At 32.3% G+C, this 23024-nt stretch overlaps 1 protein-coding gene across 2 annotated transcripts in view; it reads right to left on the minus strand.

Annotated features, from left to right (window-relative positions):
- The window catches only part of LOC121128417 (anoctamin-5), a 39251-nt gene extending 21489 nt beyond the window's left edge, over positions 1 to 17762 (minus strand). The window contains exon 1 of one of the 2 annotated variants that reach the window (XM_040723995.2): positions 17602 to 17762. In XM_040723995.2, coding sequence (XP_040579929.1) covers positions 17602 to 17652 — 51 coding nt within the window. In that variant the 5' untranslated portion in view covers positions 17653 to 17762. Of the gene's footprint in view, positions 1 to 421; positions 645 to 17601 lie in introns of those variants that run through there. The other variant, XM_040723994.2, reaches the window with a different exon arrangement.
- Between the last annotated feature and the right edge of the window lie 5262 nt (positions 17763 to 23024).

Here is a 23024-nt window from a genome sequence, read left to right on the forward strand (position 1 = left end):
TGATGAATGTTTTATTAGTGATATATCGTACAACAAAGGATTAATAGGTAAGTACAATACAACATTGTAAAGATATTATCTGATTTACAAAAAAAATAACTTAATTTATAGCAAAATAAATAAATTTTAATCGAAAATACACTTCTATACTTAAAATATGATAAATCTACAAAAATACTTTTGAAATGAAGTTATTATTTTAATAGACGCACACAGTTACTCTAGTTAATATGAATTTTTCACTTTAAACTTTTTCCAAGCTTTCAGAATTTTATTTAATTTTTTTATTCTGATAACTGATTTGAGAAAAAATTGCATTTGAAAAAAAAAAATCATTTTTACAAAACAGATAACTTGCGCACTTTTAAATCTAACTAACATATTTTTTTCAAACACTGAATAATAAAATAATGAAGCTTACGAAACTCATACAATTCACCATGTTCGTGTTGGTGCACCGATTTGTAGATTGAACCATTCAGGGATTAAGTAATAACTGATGATGTCTTAGCATATAGATTTATAAGAGAATGGATTTAGACTGACATCGAAAGTTGAGAAGAGTGAATATGAAATATTATCTATACTTTTAACAGGACTTTTCTCTTATGTTGAAGCGTCGTGAGCTTTTCTTCTTCATCTCTAATATAGTAACTCATATTACATGCATGACAAGGTTTGAAATCCGTAGGATTTATTATCCTTCAATAGGTATGTACATTCGTACATGAGAGAAAGAGGATTTATCTTGGAAGATAAGTGTCTTAATTGACGTTGTTATTGATTAAATGATATTAATCTATAGAATTTTTTAGTCATTAATTGAAGATATAATGTAAAAAGAGGAAGAAACCGAAAATGAATCTGCTAACACAGATCCTTTGAAGAATGTTTTAAAGCTTTGCAGTAATGATGTTGCATTAAGTTACATGGAAGTACCTGTGATATGAAATAAATAAACACAAAATCAAACAATTAAATTTTTTTGGAAAAAAAATTTGAAAAGTAATATTATTTAGAATGTTTTTTCTTTTAATGTTCCTTTAATTTGTTAGATGGAGTTGTACTGACAAACATTATAGAATTACAATTACTCCATCCAATCTAGGAATCTTTTTGGTGAAATCCATATACAAATAGTATATTTCTTTCTCTAGTAATCTCCTGGGTAAGAACTTACGCACATTGAGTTCACGAGAATAATTTCTCCCGAGCACGTTGTTCATGAGCTATGGCGATTCCATTCAAAAATGTAATTCTTTGCAACAAAAAAATCACTAATCCATATTTGTTCACAAAAAATTACATTATTTGAAATAAAAAATTAAAAATGTACAGCTTCTCATTAAAAAGTTAAATTTGAAATATAAACCATTTAAAAAGAAGTTTCTAATAATAAATTTTTTGGAGAAAAATATGAAAAATCCAAAGCTGTTCCAAAATAAATTTCAAATATTGCACATTCAGGGAAAAACTTCAAAAATCCATAGCAATTCACAGAAAATTAAATTTATTGGAAAATTTTATTATTAAAAATTCAAAAATTAAATTTTAAATCAAATATTAAATTTTTTGAGAAAAAGTTCAAGAATTAAATTATATAGTAAATCAAAAACCAAAAAATGGGAGACGGGCTACAGCCCCTAAAGCCCATCAACTGTTCACGCCCCTGAATGTTTCATCCAATGTCTCATACGAAGAGAATGATTCTGGTTTGTTATGTTTAATCACGGCCAAACAATGCTCAGAATCATTCATATTTTTTAGAAAGTTTTTTTCAAGAATCCACAGCTATTCAAAAAAAAATACTTCTTTGCAAAAAAAAAAGTTCAAAAATTCATGGCTGTTCAAAAAATATTAATTATTACAAATAAATTTAAATTATTACATTTCAAAAATTAAACTTTTTGGGAAAAAATTTCAAAAATTCACAGCTGTTCGAAAAAAAAAATTTCAAATTAAATTAGGAATAAAAGATTTTGTGAAAAAAAATTGACATATAAAACTGATTGTAAAGAAATTTCTAATATTACATTTTTCGGAGAAAAATATCAAAAATCCACATCTGTTCAAAAATAAATTTTAAATATTATATTTTTAAGAGAAAGATTTCAAAAATCTATTCATAGAAAATTTTTAAAAAAATTGAAAATTAAATTTCATTTCAAATATTCAATATTTTAAGAAAGAATTCAAAAATTAAATTATCAAGCAAAAAAAAAAAGTACACCATATGGGGAAGGGGCTACAGCCCCTTAAGCCCGCCACCTACGTACGCCCCTGAATTTTAACTCTGCAACAAATCCTGAAGGATTCAGGTTGATCAGGATAGAAAATATCGGACTAAGTCGGCTACGAGTTGCCGCGTTTCGGGACACCCTCGGGGTTTTTTGGCCAAAATATGAGAATCTTTACAATACAGATAGTCCAATATATACTCATTAATGCAACATCTTAATTAGAGTGAAATTTCTTACCGGCAAGCATTTTTTTAGGTCTGAGAACAGCCATTAGTCACAATGAGCTAAATCTTGAGAGTATGTATACATCAAAAAATGTCTTAAAATTTCATGCATTTTGTTATATGAGATACAGGTGTGCGCGTCGAAAACTAAACACTCCTTTAAATTTTACGGCTTGAGGGCTGGACGAGGGGTTCTCTTGTAGACCTTAAGGCCAAGATCTTTCTTAACTAGACGGTCTGTGGTCCTTCTGCTGACGTTGAACTCCCTGGAGAGGCCGCTGACGGTGACCTTGCCTCTCTTGTCCTCGGCAGACTTTTTCACGGCAGCACCATTTCGTCCCACCTTTGAAGCATTGACTTTTATCTTGTGGTCGTCTCAGGAGTCCCTTTGGCTACTGTACTGTAAACGGTGGTGCGGCTGCAGTTCAGAACCTTGACAATTTTAGTGCGAGTTTTTCTCCGCCCGGAAAGTTCCAAAATTGCGACTCGACGTCTCTCCATATTATCGGTTATTTCACTGTTGCTATTTAGATTTGGCTGGAGTTTTGTTTATAACTAGTCAAGACCCTTGCCTCGAAGTATAAACCGGTTTCAACTCAATGAAATCACGAATATGTGCATAGCGTAAAATATAAAGGAGTGTTCAGTTTTAGTGGTACACACCTGTATAAAATGGTGATTTAACCTCGTTTATGGCTCAAAATCCTGTTTAAAAAAACCATTATTAATACAGAAGCAATTTGAAATTCAATTCATGTAGTTTTGCCAATGTTTTGATTGACAATTCGTTATCCTGATTAAACATAAACTCTTTTCTTCCTGATTTTGTCCTTTTAAACGTTGTAATAACGCTATATAATATTCACTGTTGATGGTATTTCCCTAATCAAAGTAGTTTTAATATATACCATGTGCATCCCCAAATACCAAAGCAATAACCTTTCAAGTTGATTGTTGTGCTTTCGCACGCTTTGGAAGGAGGTTCACCAATTGCTGCCCACTCCGAAGATGATTGTTTTATTCCAGAGTGAACTGATGGATCCATGTTTCATCATTGTCTCATACCGAGAGAATGATTCTGATTTGTTATGTTTAATCATGGCCAAACACTGCCCAGAATCATCATCACGTTTTTGTTTTTGGTAAACATTGAGTGAATACGACACTCACTTTAAACAGAGCTGACTCATGGACAAATGTTAATACAAATATAAAACCAACATGTTCTTTTGATATATTTACGATGTCAACCAACTCACGCAACTTCACTTTCCGATCATTCAAAACGATTTTGTATAACATTTTTGATTCTTAATGTTGTTACCGCTTCATTTGGGTGTCCACTGCGCTCTGCATCACTGGTGCCTCTACGCCCACGTTTGAAGACAGCAAGCCAACGATTAACTGTTGTTTCCGATGGAGCGGAGTCCCCATAAAAATTTAAAATCTATTGGTTATTTTGAACGGTTTATTTACACATCTAGAAGCGTGACACTTAACTCACAAAATAATAAACAGACTGTCTTGATATTTTGACAGCTGTCTATTGAAGATTGGCACAAAATGGAAGTGAGGTAAATTTTAAAAGATTTATGTGTAATACCCAACCTGTTCAGCCCATATGCTATCAACAACATAGAAATAAGATTGAATAACAGTGTAATAACATATTATTAATGGATAGCAGTGTCAGATATACAATAAAACTTGGCTATAGATGGAGAAAATTTTAATAGCTAGTAGGCTATAGATTCTATATTTTCAGTGTTGACCCTGAAGGGCTAGGGGAACACATGAAAATATATGACGTGACATTCAGAGCTAATCACCCAAACACCATAACGTGTTGTTTTTGGTCAATATTTGGCCCTTCCTTATCTTTAACAAAAGTCTTCCTGTGACTCTGACCACCCCACTTATCCAACAATTATCCTGATGGACTTCCCTGGGTCCTCTTTGACGATTTGCTGGATTCTGGCTAACCGTGTGGACTCCAAGGAGGTCTCAGTGCTTTTTCCAAATATTTGAGACAACGACTTCGTCAATTGATTCCATTTTGATTCCAACGGGTGTAATTTTGACCAAGCTATCTTTAAAAAATCAGCTACCAAAGTGCCCGTGTTTGCACAAGAAAGCTGACCAAAGTGGCGACATATATAGCTCGCACAACCTTCTATATCTTTCCCTATGCTACAAGTGAGCATTAAGGACGCAGAGTAATACATAGAAGTATTTTGATAGTTTTAAGTTTAAATATTTATTGGACTCGAATTAAGGATCGACAACGGAATAATTTCTGCCTATTTTACATAATTGTTGCATCTAATTTAATAAAACGTCTAACGTTATAACGTGAATTTTTGTATTTTATATAACTCTAAACACAAACATTAAATGCAAATATGGAAGGAAACATAATTGAAGTAACGTACTATTTATAATTTACGTCATTTTTATTTTGTTTTACAAGTGAGTATACAGACTATGAAAAGGCTTTATTCATGTCATTAAACTTTGACACCAACATACATGTTGGGTTTTTTTTAAAGTCAATCTCATTAATTATGTAAAAACGAGTAGTGTGACAATGGACTATGGCGTAGATTGTACAATACATACTCGTATGTGACATGTCAACATAACAATAATCTTGAACAAAAATCAGACAAAGGAAAAAATCCGAATATTTTTTATTTATTTCACATATATGTACCACACAGCCCAATATGTATTAAACATATTTGAGTCAGTTAAATGTTTCTTTTTCAAATTTGTGGGATGAGTTAAGATACCCAAGAATATTAACTATAGTTTAGAACCTTTATTTGATTTAACAAACTTATATTGGCCCCGATATAGCCCCTTCCAAATAAATTTTTTCAATTTCTCATTATTACATATATTGTGACGATCCATTATAGCTACTTTAAGTGCAATTTGGAGCACACTCAAAGGGTTAATTAGAATAGTCCTTGTTGATAGAAATGGGTGATAATTCGATTCAAAATACAATTGTAATCCACACTCAATTTTTAGAAAAATCATTTAAACTTGGTTTTGTGTTGATATATAGAACATATATAGAAGATCTTAATAAATATCCTAAATATACACATACTACATTAATTAATAAACAATTATATCCCCAGCAGGGATAAGTCCAGGATATCTCCATGGACTCCTACCCTAAAATCAATGTATAAAAATAGTCGCCTATTACACTCAAGAACATGTATACCGCAGTTGGATAATCGTTGGTGATAAAGATCCTCAAAGGAAAGCGACAACACGCCGGTCAACATATTAATGAATGATGAAGACATTTACCTGAAACACTTTCACTCATCCACACACCCTTGATCACAGAATGACTAGGGATAGGACAAATTTGTGGAAATCTAGCAGAATAAAACTGTGATTTTTATCTACAATAATCCCATCTCTAACAACATGGATGGAAATTTCAAAGCAAAATTCTTTTTTAATGTTCCTGAAATTGGTGAGATGGAGTTGAACTGATTCTGTATTTGTAAACATTTTTCAATTTGTGGACTGATTATTTTTCGATTTCAATTTATGAATCGATTTTTTTCGGTCCTACCCTTTGGACCGATTTTTTTCGGTCTCATATATTTATTATGAGAGACCAAATTTATTTTTATCTAGATTGACTGTCATTGATATATTCATTATATTTAACAAAAATAAATATCTTGATAACCTTGAATATCTCAAAAGTATATGATATGTTCTAGAACAAATACTGTATACATATAACATAAAAATTTATTCATGCTAGCTATTTCTGTTTAAACTTCGTATGACGTCATTGTAATTGAAAATACATATGATGTCATCTTATAAATAATTGATCTGTAAAGCCAGTCTAGACCGATTTTTTTGGCACCGAACTTGACCGAATTTTTCCTTTGGACCTATCTATACCGAACTTTTCTATGAGACCAGTTCAGACCGAGATTTTTGTGGGACCGAACTAATTCGGTCCCACAAAAATTATAACGGTCTCAGACCGGTCTAGGATTTCCAGACCGAACCCCAAGACTAATATATATATATAATAACTTACACCAAAGAAAGAGGACATTTTTCTTTCAGGTCGGGATGATCAAAGTAATGATCTATTAAAAGATACACAAAAAATATCGAAAAAAATAAAATACATGCAACAAACGTTTTTTTCCCTTTTTTTCATCGCTAAGCCGTGTTTTTTCTCTACAAAAATCCCACCCATACTCATTATTAATTAATTGTATTAGCGTATTAATCTATATTTCTGAAGGTTCTTTGTACGTAAGGCTAAAAACTAATAGCTGATATTAAAACACCCGGTTCTTCCCGTGCCTACCCGGTTCCAAAAAAAAAAAAAAAAGCCGAAACCTATCCTTAATCTCTTGCAACCTAGCGGTTATTGGATATTGAATAGACTCATTCTAAGATTGGACCAAAGTATAATAATACCCTCTCAACAATCGATAAAATCTACGATAAATAAATCAATATTATAAAATAAGAAGACTTTACGTCATAGAATTGATTGACGTCATGTAATAAATACCATTTAAATAGAAAAAATGAGGGGAAAAGTAGCTTTCAGCATTGATAAAAAAAGTATTTACATCTATAAATATATAATAATGACTCTTAATTGTTTCCCTAAATTAATGGTAATTTGTCAAATGTCTACAGAGTCGATTAAATACAACCAGACAGTTGTACAGAATGGTCCTTTTAAATCTGAACATTTTCCATTTTAAACTTAAACAAGTTATAAGTTATTAATTAACAATAGAATTTCAATAAAATTAATACTATAAATAGATGTGTGTCTGAGCTCTCTTAATCATAAATGTAGCAGTTCCTGTAGGCGACGGAAGACCTGGTACCCGTTGCAGATGTGTTTCTCTATTGTAGTGTGCCAGTGCTGGTTGACAGTGGATTTGAGGCCTCTGTGTTTGGATGACGGACACTGCAGGCTTTCTCCTCCATATGGATGGATTTAAAGCCATGCACTTTTTGAGACAAGCCAAGAATATTGGAGTTGGCTATTTGTCAGCTTGCAGGTCATGAGATCGTCTATATTTATAACAGCAATGACAGTGGTCTTGGTATAGCCAGTGATGTCCTTGGCAGTCAGGCCCGCGTGAAACCATTAGTTGTTCTTTTGACTTTCTCCATTGTTAATATTTAAAAAATGTACAAATGAATCATGAAGCTGACAATTGCAATTTTTACAGATTTATTTTATTAACAATAACTTTTATGATTTTAAATAAATTTAAAAAAACGGCCTTTTTCGTGTACTTGTTTTTGAAACGTCAGTCACTTTTTGATTTATAACTCCACACCCTATTTAGTCTCCTTGAGACGCAAAAAATTATAATTTTTACAAATGCAAACACACTTAAAGATAACCAATGAAAAGTTAAATAGATTTTGTCTATATTTTGTCTGTCTAAATTTTAAAATTTTAAGCCAAAACGATCTACTATAAACTTTGAATATATAATAGGTAAATTTCTATACTATAACCTCCTTGTACACAACATTTTTCCTTGATTTTGTCCATTTGACGTAAATATAATCAAACCTACACCCCCTTTTGAAACTCTTGAAAATACAACATCTAATTGAAAAATGCTGATTTTGGTAAATATCAAGCAATTTGTTCAATTGATTGACCTTGTGATTTATGTAATGTCATTGACATTCCTAACTTGCTATGTTCCTTATTCAACCAAAATGACGATTGAAGATTCACACTAAGATTAACTTGCTCATCTCCTTCCAAATTTCTTTTTTTCATTCGTATTTAATATATCTTCTCCGTTTTTCGCTGTACAATAATTCGGTTTTTTTTTGGTTTTTTTTAATTTAATTTTTTTTTTCATGCATTTTTGAATGGATAACCTATACCTTAAAAAAAAACTTTGGAACACAGGGAATCGATCTTGTTTTATGAAAAAAACAACATTAAATTCTTAGCAAAAAATCAAATTTTCCCTCCCGAATCCAGCAATCGGGTTTGATCAGAATGAAATATAGAACCTTGTGCATAACTCAGAATTCTAAACAACTTTCATTTTATTACTCAAGTATGTATCTTTTTCCCTTTTTGAAATTTGTATCATTATTTTTCCAAGCAGGACACACATAATTAATTTTAATACTATGTAGGATAATGGTCTTTTTGTAGTTGGAACCTGAAAAGGTGTTTTTTTTTTTTTTTTTTTTCCAAAACTGTTATCATAATTATTTAATTCTTAAAGAGTGAACAGCTAAGTATAAAGTAACCATTAGTTCGACTATTCATGGACAATGGAGAGGAAGACTGAGAATTAGTTTTGGGAGTCCTCACGGGTGAATCCTTGTGGGTACTCACACGTGAGGAATTGAGGGGAGGATTCAAAAATTAGAAAATTTTAAAAGCCGTTTCACTTTTCAATATTTGTATTCTGTGCCATTTTTATGGTAGGCTTTTGAATCAAAATTTGATAATTCAACAATTGTTATTCGATATGTCCACCTCAATTCTGAATAATGGCCTCAATACGAGGACAAACAGAAGCACAGCTGGCCTTGATGAAGTCCGAGGACAAATTTTTCCACTCCTCCGTGATCACGGCCTTCAGGGCATCGTCATTCGCATGAGAACCCTTGATTGCCTAGCCCTCTAAGACACTACACACATCAAAGTCTAGGAGGTTCACGTTGGTTGTGGATGAAGGCCAGAAGTTTGCTGGTCAGAAGGCAGTAATAATCTCCCTGCAGAACTCCTGCACCTTCGTGGACGTGTGTGCCGGGGCGCCGTCTTGGGTAAACACATAGTTGCCCATAGGGAACGTGCTCTTCAACCATGGCAAGACATGGTACCTGAGAACCTGGTAGTAGACATCCGTTTTGGCATTCTCTTTGGCCTCGAAGAAGTAGGGAGCATCTTGCAGCCGTCGGACGCCATGAACGCCGAGGACCATGAGCTGAGCTGGATGTTTGGTCCTGCAGATTCTCTCGACTTGAGCTCTTGATTCAGCAGAGAAGCCATCATTTATCTTGTTCAGAATAGCATCTACTGTGAAGATCTTGTTGTCAGTGTAAATATTGTGAGTGGAGGAGATCGCATGCACTTTGCCATTTTGCTTGTTGTTCAGATATTTTTGATCGCATAAAGACAAAACAAACATCAAATTGTAGTTTTTTTTTTTTTGTCATTCCTTTCGAATGGCACCAAGTACAAAATTGTGCGACTTTTAGAATCAGACACTGCACATTTGAGGATCTACAATAATATACGTTCTAGGTATAGATGAAGTGAAATTTGTTTCGATTGTCTCCCTCTCATGGGTGCTTGCACTTAAAATAATAAAACATAATGACCCATTCGCTGCTCCCTTCTTAGCCATTCTTCCAAATCTCATGATTAATTTGTTCATTTTCACTTTTATTTTATTTTTATATGCCGGCAAATCATACTTACTATTTAGCAGTTATAACAACATAACTTTACATTTGTAATGTCGATTACATAAAAGTTTCATGCTTTTTATCTATTCATGGGATTTTTGTTATGACAACAGTGTTGATAAAACATACTACATTGGGAAAGAAGGATCCACTAATTTATTTATAAGTGTTGGCTAATCTCATGTTTGCAAGTTTACAGCTTCAAAGGCTTAATATATTTATTAACCTTGAATAAATGGTAGCTAATTAATTGTGTTTAGTTAATTCTGCACAAAAACATATATTTTTTGTGAAAAAAATTTAGGTTCAAATATTAAATTATTTAGAAAAAAAATCAAAAATGTACTTTTCAAAAAACTAAGGTCCCCCTCAAAATATAATCCTGGAGACCTCTCTAGATCCAGAGAGTGTGCATCTTTTTCCAGACTCTACTCCAAAGAGACCCATAGATCGATGTGTTTGAATACCATCACACTCAATTAGTTTTTTAATTCATTCCCTTCACAGAAGCCTACGGAGTTGATAGAAATCTTATAAGAGCCTCGATTAGTCCAGCTAGACTTATCCCAGTACATTTCATGTACCACACTTGTGAGCAATGACGTCATTCATCTTTTAATCTTCATACATGAAAATATCGAAGAAATTATTTCCACTGAAAATAAGCTTACCCAATTTAATTCTCGCTCAAATGAATGTCGCAGAGATAACCAGGGTTGGGCAATAAGTATCGATGAGTAACTTTTTTGAGATTAGAACAGGAAAAAAGGTTGCTGCGTGTGCTTTTTTGTCTTTGTGTTAATTTTTTTCTTCTATTCTGCTAGTTTATATATTTATTTATCTATAAAAAATTCTCATTTAATGTTGTCAGCGTATAATTTTCAGTTGTCACTAATAATTTGTTGAATCAATTTTTTCAATTAATATGAATAACTTCTAAATTGTATCATTTGCCATTTTTAATATGGCTTTAATGACTTAAGAGATGTTTAATACAATTTCTTTCACTTGGCTCTCTTAAGCCATTAAAGCCATATTTCTAGACTAGTAAACATTTATTTATAACTAACTAAAATTAAAACAACATATTATTGAGGAAGAACAAGTTAACAATATTAATATTAAACACATAATTCTTTAAAAAAATGACTGTTTAGTGTTTCTTGCCATAGTAAAATAAGCATATACTATAATATTCTTTAATTTTGCACCAGTACAATTTATTTGAATTTAAAAATATTTCATAATGTCTTTTTTTATAGATAAAACATTAAAAAAAATATTGACCCAAGTATCGACAGCTGACAACAAAATACACTTTATATTTTGTTTTTAGCAAAATAAGGCCGTAATTTTAGTCGGAGTTAGTCGGGGTTTTGTCGGCATTTTTGTTACTAATAGTTGAAATAGGGATTCGAGCAAACTGTTGAAACATCTTCATACGGAAATGAATCAGTTGTTAACTAATGAGCACTTAATCAATTTGCTGCAAATAATAAATTAAACATTTTATCCTTTAAAATTGAAGAAACATGAATGTAAAATAATTGCATGGTTTTGAAGCATGAATCCCCCATTTTTCTGCAGAATGTCATTGCACGTGTTATTCGAACCAAAAAGCTGTAATATGTATATTATTATATAGATCAATGGTCCCCAATCGTTTCCTAACTGTAGAGGAGAGGGGGGGGGAAGTGCTGATATAATAACATTAATAAACGTGAATCCACTATGTATGTATTAGCATGGAACTTTATTAAAACATTGATCCAACAAAACAATGCTATTATTACATTAGGAAAACTACAATTATAAGCAACTTTGCCTCTAACCTATAACAATATTAATCAAGGTTGCGTACTTAGCGTTCCGGTTCTTGCACCACTAGAATCGGAACCAACAAAGTCGAATCAAGACTGCAATATATTGCTTATGGGCTGTGTTTTTGTTCCTATATTGAGTATATATTAGAAATAAAATATATGTTTTAATAACTAAATTAATTATAGTTATTAAGTCACTTTTTCGAGTTATTTTTGTGCAATTCCAGCGTTTTCCAATGATTTTGTACGTACCAAGGGTGATACAGTTGTATTTGAGTTCCAAAAAGATAAGGGCTTCTTATAGACCTTAAAAAGTTGTTTTATGCACCAGACGTTACAAATAAAAGAGAGAAGGAGTTGGGTGGATTATGGATCCAGGTCCCTACTAAGCCTGTCGGTCCCTCTAATATGATAACTACAATATTTCTTAAACCAGGGTTTCCAAAAATTTACTATGTCAAGGGCACCTCTACACTAATATATTTTTAGCTGACAACTACTTTATATGAGTTTTCGGGGGCCCTGTTGGAACTTGGGACAAGATTCAGTCTGTGTATAAGATAAGTGATGCCCTGTTTGTATAGAATATCATTTCCTGCGTCAGAATTTTTTATCAACGCTCCTTGTTATAAGTGCCTGCTACCAAATTGAGTCATTATAAAAAAACCAAGACCGGACCTATAGAGCCGCTGAGCCTGCACCGGACAATACCTTGCTATTAATATATTAAAAACTGTCCACAACGATAAATCTATATGAGCACTAACCTTGTTTGATTGCAACAAAGTGGTCCCTTCTGCTGGGAATAAGAGACAACGACACCCTAAGTGTGTAGCTTATGTCCAGTCTTCTCTTATGCCTTGTTTTGGTGACTTTCACTGCAGAAAACCCCAAATAAACTTTCCAAAGATGCCTGTTTTTAATGATTTTGCTAGCTGGGGGGGGGGGGGTCATATCTGTTGGACTTATTCTATACCAAAAAGTGCCTGGCGTCTCAAAATACAACTGTATGAACAACAACGTTTTCTAAATTTACTCAAAATCAAAAAAAGGCATGGTCAAAAAAAGAAATCGGTGAAAATTGAAGTTTCGTTTTTTCTGTTTTTTGTTTTTGTGGCATAAAAATGGTTTCCAATGGAATATTTGATTCGTAGAAAAAATAAACTATGTAAAAATTTGTCTCAAAATTTGTTTACATATAAAATTGACACATAAAATAAAAATATTTTTCCATTTTTTTTTTTTTTTTTTTTTTTTCATTGAACCACAATTTTCAATTTTATAAGAAAAAATCCCATAAAATGATCCATATAAGACATAAAATAATTGAAGTAAGTGATTAAAAGTAGTAACTTCAATTTACGGAAGATTTTATTACATAACTTTTGCAATTTTTGCAAAAATGAAGCAGTTATCAAAGTTATTTTGTCGACGTCATTATTCTCCATAACTTGTTTAGTTTTGAAAGTACGATAAAAATCATTGCTAATTTGTGTTCCTCTTTACAATCCCAATAAATGCTATTGACTACTATTTGCATAATTAATGCATAAGGTATATAATTATCTGAAGTTTATAACACATTATTTTTAGATTAATAAAAATAGAATTTATAATATATATATTATAATAAAGCTCGCCCTCACCGAAAGGGTCAAAACATTAAGAAGAAATAATATTGAATATTGTCAATGTTATTTACCGCTCCCTCCTTGACCCGAGGAACGCCGGGTAACCCTTTGCCAGAACTGTAGGAAAAGTAATAAGTCTCCCTTTATTATCGTCCCTGACATAGATAATAAATAAAATGAAAATAACTTATTAATTAGTGGGCGATCATTTACTGATTGGTACATGGACCGGTCCCGGACTGCCGCCTTGGGTTTGTGAACCACTGATATAGATGACAATATAACAACAACCGGGATTAAAATTAATCAGAGCTACCTCTGTTTAAACTTTGTAAAACGTCATAGTACCTGAAAAAACAAATGATGTCATGTTATAATGTTATAAACATGTTTAAGCAATTCATCTGTAAAATCGGTCGAAACAAATTTTTCCTTTTGACCCATCTAGACCTAATTTTTCTTTTGGACCGATTTAGACCGATTTTTTATATGAGACCGATCCAGACCGAGCTTTTTGTTTGACCAAAAAATATAAGGGTCTCAGAATGGTCTAGGATTTCCAGACTGATATCCAACACTAATGTTTAGACAAAAAGGAACATAATGTCTATCTAAAATCTAAACATTTCGAAAGTTACCAAATCAACTCCACCTTACTCATAACCACCCGCATATTACATATATAAAACGTAAATATGTGTATGAAAAAACATAGATAATTATGTGAGCTCTTGCGAATGGAGTAAAGGTGAGGGTGGCCCTTAAAAGCAATGTCCTACTTTTTAATTGGCACAGCCCGTCCATTTTGATCTCTTGATAATAAAATTTCGCTGTGTCAAAACGCGGGCTTCTAAATACAATATTTGAATATATCGAAAGTTAGGCGTAGAAAAGCCTTTAGCTCCAATTTTTTTAATAAAATAAAGTTGTATAGAATACAAACGTTGTATGTACATAAAAATATATTTATGTCATTATCTGTTACCAAAATCGTACCATATTTAATTGTATGAGTGAAATCAACTTCATCAAGAACAGCAATTACATAGTATACACGATAATTTAACTACAAAACAAACCATTGCCTCGGAAGTGAATAAATTGTAAGGTATTCTTTGTTTCATTCGAGTTTCAAAGTATAAATGTCAACGTTACTTTTTTTGGCACAGGAACATATTTGCAATATTGGAAATGATTAAAAGGTGCTGAGTTAAGAAAATATAATTTTTTTTTTTTTTTAAGTACACAAATAGCGCCACACTAATATGTAGGTAATATTATTTAAGAACTATATTTTTCAAGACACAAAGGTGAAATACAATGGAGAATATGTCAATCACTTATATCACATAATTAATTCAAGTTCGTGCATATTTAATATCTTGGAGTGGGTTGTAAGTATAAGCAATTTTTTTTTAATACGTGTGTTTGCAATCGAGGAGTGTTTTTTGTATTTTCCTATGGCTGAACATGTTCCTCCATTCTAAAAAAGAGAATATTTAAATGTAGAGAGTGGCTGTGCTTTAGGAAGGACTACTAGAGAGAAGGACTTGAGACAGAATTAAGTCAAGTCTCGACTCTAGTTATTTTACTCATTACGAGTTGTGACGTAATAAAAGTGTAAAAATAACAAACAAATCAATAAAGAAAAATAATATAGTAGAATGGACACTCCGTAGAGCACTAAACCTTCGCCATAACTCAAATGGAGTTATGTATTTCAATTTTTGTCAAATTTATTGTCGACTATGCAATTTTAAAGATTGTGTAACTTTCAACTCTCAAAATTTCATGGCCTCTTACTATGACCACAAGTGGGTGGTCTAAAATGTTTCAGATCTTAACGTGAAGATGACACCACTCGTAAATAAACACTCTTTACACCTAAGGCCAGTTACTCACAAAAGTTTCCACTAGTTTAGGAGCGCAGTTGTTATATAATAGACGTTTGAGTGAGTAATTGTTTGTTTTTTGTTGAAAATAAACCAAATATACGTTCAAGCTGTCGTTAAATATTTATTTTTGTAAAAACCACCTCCAAATGTATTCAAGATTCAAAGAATAGCAGAAAAATTAAGGCATGATGTGTTAAAATTGTACACCTCCAATCAAAATCGGAGTAATTTGGACAAAATCGAAAAGAGTATTGTACGTTTGTTAGGTTGAAAACTTTCAGACCAACCTCGTATATAATCTTCGTACATTCGTCAAATTGATTTGTAACTTTTGCCGTCATTCTGGTGACTAACAAGGAAACAGACAGAAAAACATAGTCTCTTTTCAACTTCTTTGAGGAGGTAATGAAATGGTTTGGTGGAATGGAGTCAGCAGCTGTATCAATTTGGTCTCCAGTCCTTCTCCCTAGAAGTGTTTGGCTCAAGAGGTACCGAGAGTAACACTGAGGTTGTGTTGTTGAGTGATATCCATCCTTGTTGGACTCGGATTATAATTTAGGATCGCTAATGGAACAATTTATGTCTATATATGTCCTTAATGGGGGGGGGGGTTACTTAGTCTGTTGGAGTTTAGCATAACACTTGGACAATTTTTGACAGAATGTTTCGAACAATCTTTAAAATCGGCAAAAATAAATATTGTTAAATTTTTTTTTTGACAATTTTTTTTTTTTTTTTTTTTTTTGGCAATGAACATTCTTTTTTAGACAAAACCCGCTGTCTTTTCGGTGAATTCGACAATAAGACTTTAGATTTAGCAAACAGAGAGGAATTTGTGTTTATTTCCTTCCTCTCGTAGGTTTTTGTAGCTAATTTAATGAAATGTCTCCTCCAAACATTCTTGAAATTGTTGAGATACCATCATTTCAAAAAAATTATACAAGGTTTTGAAAGTGCTTAAGATTTAGGACACTAGTTATTCCAACATACAAAAATATACCAAGTGGTCCATTAAAATCTTTAAAGTATGTACTCTCTTATTAATGTAACCGTCCTTAGCGGCATTGATGATCCCCTGACAAGGCTCTTTCCATCCTCTTTTTTGAAAGCTCTCTGGACAGTTTGGTGTGAAACCTCGGGATCTACTGCATAAACCCTCATGGACTTGAAGGATTGTCCTGGGCTGTTTTCTTTAACTCCTCCAGGTCCAGTTTGGCCTTTTGGCATATCCCTTTTTCCTCTCTGAAACGTTTGTTACTTACTGACGACATAAACAGTGGTACTGGAGACGCTCAACTGCTTGGAGTGCGCGAATAGAAATTCGCCAATCAGGTTCAAGTGTCCTTTTTACTACTTGTCCGTAAGCCAAAGAGCTCAGATTTGGTTTGTTTTGTAACTAATTGTATATGCCTTAATATATCTGAATCTGAATTAAATTTAGTCACTCAAACTTAATTCATTATTGAATTTGTAAGTGTTCTGATTTTATGGGGCCACTCTGTTTAAGAAGGCGACACTCAGGGCATGAAATACATGATAAATGATTGTAATTGCTAATCATAAAATGAGGTGACTTGTTTAAAAAAATAAAATTGGGCCCTTCCTGAAAATAGTAAAAGGCTTTGATAAATAATTTGATTCATTGTCAATCCAATGACTGTTTTTTAGAAAGTAGTGCTGTCGTTTTTATGACCATCTCAGGTTCCTCTCCTAGTTTGTGTTAATATTTAGTTTAAGGACTTTTTTAGAAAGGAATATTTCTATTTTTTATTTATTTCATTGTTGTGCAAATGACTGAAACAACTAGTCACATCTATCTAGCATCTGTTGACAGCTGATCACCAAAGTTTCAACCATTTTGGACGCGTAGCTGTTATGTAACTATCGTTTTAGTGGGCTGAAGTGAGTACTTTTGTGAAAATAAACAAAATTGAGTATTGATTCGTCATTAAATATTTGTTCCCCAAAATACGTGAAACAGCTGGTCACATCTATTTAGCATCTGATAAGAGTTCCCGTCATTGGACAACAAATATTAAATGACAGCTCGATATTCAATTTTGTCTATTTCACAAAAACACACCGATTAACTCACTCAAACGACTGATACATAACACCTGCACGTTCAAAATGGCTGAAACTTTGGTGATTATTTGTCAACAATACAATTGTATTTGACCCCCCTCCCCGATCACAACGACTCGGACTTACCCCTACAACAGAATATATTTCAAAACAACTGGAATATTTTATCACAAACATAATTAAATTAATGTCATTCAATTGAAGAATTGAAAGGTGACTCCTACCTGTTGAGAAGATAAACTCCTGTTAATTTTAACAAATTCATGTTGATACATCCTTGAAGATAGTCATGTGATGATGAAGGTGGAATAATAATGATATTTACGAATACTTATCCTCACTTTAGTTATTATTTCTCCCTTCTCTCCGTCTGTTATGCCTACCTACTCCTACGAGAAGAAACTAGAAAGCCGGGAAACTCAATACAACAACAAGTACTTATAAAAAATGTAGTAATACCTTTCATTTTTCTTCAGGCCGTGATTTCCCCTTTCTGAAAATGATTCAGATTAAATATTAATCATGGATTTTAAATATTCATTACGGTTGTTCTGAAAAACAGAATTCGTGACACTTGAAGATCTTCTTGGATTACGTTTGAGAAAGAGAGATCTGTACAAAATATGATTTGCATTAGTGGGAAAACATTCCTATCTGGGGGGAATTAACGAATATCTACTCGAGTGGGACCAATGTCCCCGAACATTATATAAAATGTCATCATATCCAAAAACAGTTAGTCTTAATTAATCGAAACACCTTTTCTAAAACAAGAATCCAAATCTATATTAACGAAGCAAAGTCTGTCTGTATCTACAAGATGTACAAGCTATCTATGGCGCAAAATGCCTTTTCTTAAACATCATTTTCTCTCTAACCAGTTTTCACATAAAATAATAAAACCAGATATTAAAGCTTCATAGATTTTGACTTATTTTTTTCTATAAAGTTACATACCCCCACAATTAAAGTATCCATAATAGGCCAAAAGCCGTGAACAGGCCTTCCCCACTTGGTCCTTTGGGAAATCCTGGTAGTAATAAGGTAGTCTTTTAGTTCATGAAAATGAGACAATTGCATTTTAATCCCAACTTTTCGAATGCAATATGATCTTTAAAGCACTCTGGAACAGAAAAATCTATCGAAGTTCAGTAGCATAACTTTAAAATTAAAACTTCGGAATCCTTTTACAAATAGAGAATGCTGTTAAAAAATGTCATTTTGAAATGGCTCTAGAGATAAAAAAAAAAAGGCCCTTTGAAGACTAAAACTTTCCAAACATATTTTTTTTTATTAAAATAAAAGAAAAGATGGAATGAACAGGTCAACCTAAAAATTGGATACTCTAGTATACACACAAAAATATAAACTTAATTTTAGGAGTAGGGGAACTGTATATTCTTGTCTTTTTCGGAGTGCTTAAAAGATCATTTTGCGTCCAAAAAGTTGGGCTAAAATTGAATTTTATTTTGTCAACCCCACCACTGCTTTTACTCCATTTGTAGTATGCGCACGCCCTTGAGCCTTCACTTAAAAGTTTCTGGTATAATGCGTTGTAATTTTTTTAGTCAGAATACTCTTTTTTGAGAATTGTTTCAAAGCTTTATTTTGTACTGACTTTAATATCGATTATGTTTTGATGAAATAGAAAGATTGTACTGGATTTTTTCAATCAGCATGTCTCTACCCTTCAAAAGATGGTATTAAAGGTTGCCATAGAGACTAAAAAGTATTTCAAAGACTTGCAAATTCCAACAAGAATGCTTTTCACCGATAGTGCAACCACCTAGTTTAAAAAAATAGTATAGCCGTTGTAAAAAAATCTAAGAAAAGAGTTAATTTGCCCTTTTAATCTATTAATGAGCATCTCTTTTAAGCATCTCCTGCAACAAACCATATATTCTCAATACAAGAATCAATAGTTATTGATTATTTAATTGTAATATACTCAGAATAATCTCCCAGATCCATCATTAACATTTTAAATGCTAAATATAACTATATTTAAATCTAAAAATATGAATTTAATATTAATAAGCTTTATGAAATAATCTGGTAAAAAATATTTTTTATATGGTAATGAGTTATTTTACTTAGAAAGAAAAGCACCTTATAGGTCGTCTTACGGGCAAACGGGTTTAACGGGCAAAGTAGAACTATTCCTTATTACCCTATGAGCCTTTCTTTAAAAGCTATTTCGTTTTTTGTCGAATAAAAATAATTACTATAGCTGTAGTAAAAAATATCGATCGAAGAAAAATAATAATGCATTTCAATCAATTAATGAGCATTTCTTAATATTTATTAATTTCTTATAATATATGTATCATTACAATATTTATTTTTTTGCAAGTACAAAAAAATCTTGGTAGATTTTTGTACCAACTGCTGGGTAAGAAAAACAGTTTTTGTCAAAACATGCAACCACTCATAGTCTATGACGTCACTATTACTAAAATTCTCAATTTAATGTATCGTACCGTCTGCTGGGCAAGAAAAACAGATTTTGAGAAAACCCGCCAACCACTCATGCACTATGACGTCAATATAAAAAGCGCGGTGGAAGTCAAACATCAGTTGTACACGCGTTATGGTATAAGTTTGTATTTCTATTAAACCCGCTATAAACTATTTTTTGTTCTGAATAACTTTTCTCATTTTCTTCGTATTTTTCGATTTGGCAATTTTCAGACAGATATAAAAGATGGACTTCTCATCTGGACTATTTTTTTTCATTCAAAAATTATGTATAGAATCGGTCAAGGCGGAATTTATAATGAATAAAAATAAATAATTTAGTAAAAATGCAACGTAGAGTGTATTTTTAAATATATATGGGAAAAAAACAATACCAAACCTAAATGTCAATATCTTTAAAATAGTAATAGCTTTTAATATTTTATCTACTAACAAATCATAAAATTTTAATAGTAGAATCAAGAAACATAACAAAACAAAATCTTGACTAATACAAAGAATCTTTATACAAAGTATTTTCTTCTTCTATTCATAGAATATTTATTAAATCAAAAAGATAATTGAATTAAAATAATTGTCTTTATTAATTATTATTCTGATAATGATTTTTTTTTCCTAAACATGATTTATTTCAAATATTTTGAAATACTGGAAACATGTTGCAGTATGTTCTAATATGACAATAAAAACATATAGACACGACCAAATACTAATAAAATATTTAAGACCGAAGCTTAATTGTATTTAAAATGTCAATATAGTTTTTTTAAATATTTATATCGCACCCGTCATCCTTGGAGCTGGATGCCTGCATAGCGCAGATGGAGAATTGAATTTTGACGATCATTGCCTCATGATATACTTGGTCATTGGAAACTAGGTTAAAAACGTCCGTTCTGTTCAATAAGTCTCCGAAGCGTTCCTTTAACAGATCTGTAAGAGGGGCCACATATAGTTAGTCAGAGGTTTTCATCTGATCTTTCACCCTGGGGTGATGATAAGGGGGTAGGAGATTAGTCCCAAAAATTATCAACACTCTTATATAATTACATATATGAATAGTTTTATTTATTATATTTTTAAGTGTATCTAAAAGTAAGCTGACTTTTCAAATTTTGCAGGAAAGGGACATTTGTTATGCTCGATTTTTTTTATTTTAGTACACTCGCCACGAACATATATTTACTGCTTCAGCTATATAATATGTTTAGTTTGTTTGTAAAACGCATAAAAGTTAAAAGAATTGTATGTTTTTGGCGATTTTTTGCTATTGAAAAACATGGATCAAAGAATTTGTATTAAATTTTGTGTCAAGAATGAAATAAAGTGCTCCAAAACACTAGAAATGTTGACAGTTGTACACGTTGAAACTGTGATCAGTAAAAAAATGTTTAGAAGTGATACAAACTCTTCCAAGGGGGTAGGGAAGATGCCAATCACGAGCCTCACTCTGGACGCCCAAGTACGTCAACAACAGGTGAAAACCGTCGAACCACTATCGAAGAAGTTACGGGGATATTGAGGTATAGGTTGGGACGTGCCATAAAATGCTTTTGAACGTTTTGGGCATGAGACGTGTATTAGCAAAGTTGTTTCTGAAACTGTTTAATTTTGAGAAAAATAATTGTCAAGATTTTTTGGCCAACGACAACACTACAATCATTTCTCATCCACCATATTCACTGAATTTGCCCCCATTTGACTTTTTCTTGTTTTAAAACTGAAGAGACCTATAAAAGGACGAAGAAATGAAAAAATTAAGGAGATAAAGACTGCATGGCTGGAAGAGCTCAAGGCTATTCCGAAAAGTGCTTGAAGGATTAAATAAATTGTTGGCACAAGTGTATTATATCTGAGGGGGATTATTTTTGTGTTTCTTTGTTCTTAAGCTATATCCAGTGATGAAAATCCTGTGTATAATGGGCATGGTAAAAACCCAAAAACCAACATGGTAACCCTGTCAATTTAAAGAATATTTTGAGAGATATTAACTACAATCAGCTGTAACAAGGGAGGAGTGGGAGAATGAAATAAACAAGGATATGGGCAAGAATTACTCCGATGTCGATGCTCAATTCTACACTGAGTCTAACAAGGACTTATAATTATTACTCTATAAAAAATCCTCAGGGTTACGCTCCATCTTTTATGAGCAAACACAAATATTTAATCAGATTTTGTATATAATTGAATCTATTTAGGAAAGATTATTCACTACTCAAGAATTAAAGGATAATGGCAACAGAGAAGGAAAAGAAAATTCATTCTTTAGATGACCAATTCCAAAAACACGGGCCAGCTAAAAAATTCACAGGGGTTATTTCATTGACTATAGCAAGGAATGGAATTTTTGGAGGAGCGCAATTTGAAGGCGAGAGTGAGACATATGACGCTACTGAATTAAAACAATTTTTAACATTAACTGCCTATTATATGATTTTGAGGCGATAAAATGAATTACTGTTATAATAAGAGAACCTTCTACATTTAAAATATCCTTAGTACCATGAAAATATTATAGTTATTTTTAAATAAATATATGTTTATCTTATTATGTAATTTTAAAGCAGTTTACTCCAAACATAAGCGATAATTCTTTTTTAGAGGGCAATGTTAGTGCCAGGGGGATTTAAGGTGTATAACGTATGTCTGAGAAAGCGGGAGCGGCTTTTTGTAGTTAAAACATGAATAGGATTTTTTATTTTCCAACGTTGCTGTCATTATTATTTAATCTTTGAAGACAGAACAAGTAAGTATAAAGTAACAACAATAATGTGCGTGTGCACATGACCGACAGGCACCTTGTTGGACTCCGAGGAACATTCAGGATCGGCATCAGTCATTACTGCCCATGTATTTACTCTTGACCGGTAATTTCATTCCCACTTTAATATTTAATGACGTCATACTGTCAAAAGCAGTACGTAGTACTTAAGTAGGTAGGAAGACCTAGGCAGTCGGCACTTGAGACGACTGATGACTTGTGATGGATGGGACATGCATATGAAGGATTTATGGGGTTTTTGGAGTAGAAATGACGTCATCATAAGTCTTTAATAGTGAGTAGGAATGGAATCCTGATCCCTGGATATTTTTCAGACCTGGGTAAGTATAACTAAATGACGTCATTGCTGTTCCCTGCCGTCGTCTATCATTACTACAACTCCCT

This window comes from Lepeophtheirus salmonis, chromosome 13 (genome assembly GCF_016086655.4).
Source record: "Lepeophtheirus salmonis chromosome 13, UVic_Lsal_1.4, whole genome shotgun sequence".
Classification (NCBI taxonomy): Eukaryota; Metazoa; Arthropoda; class Copepoda; order Siphonostomatoida; family Caligidae; genus Lepeophtheirus; species Lepeophtheirus salmonis.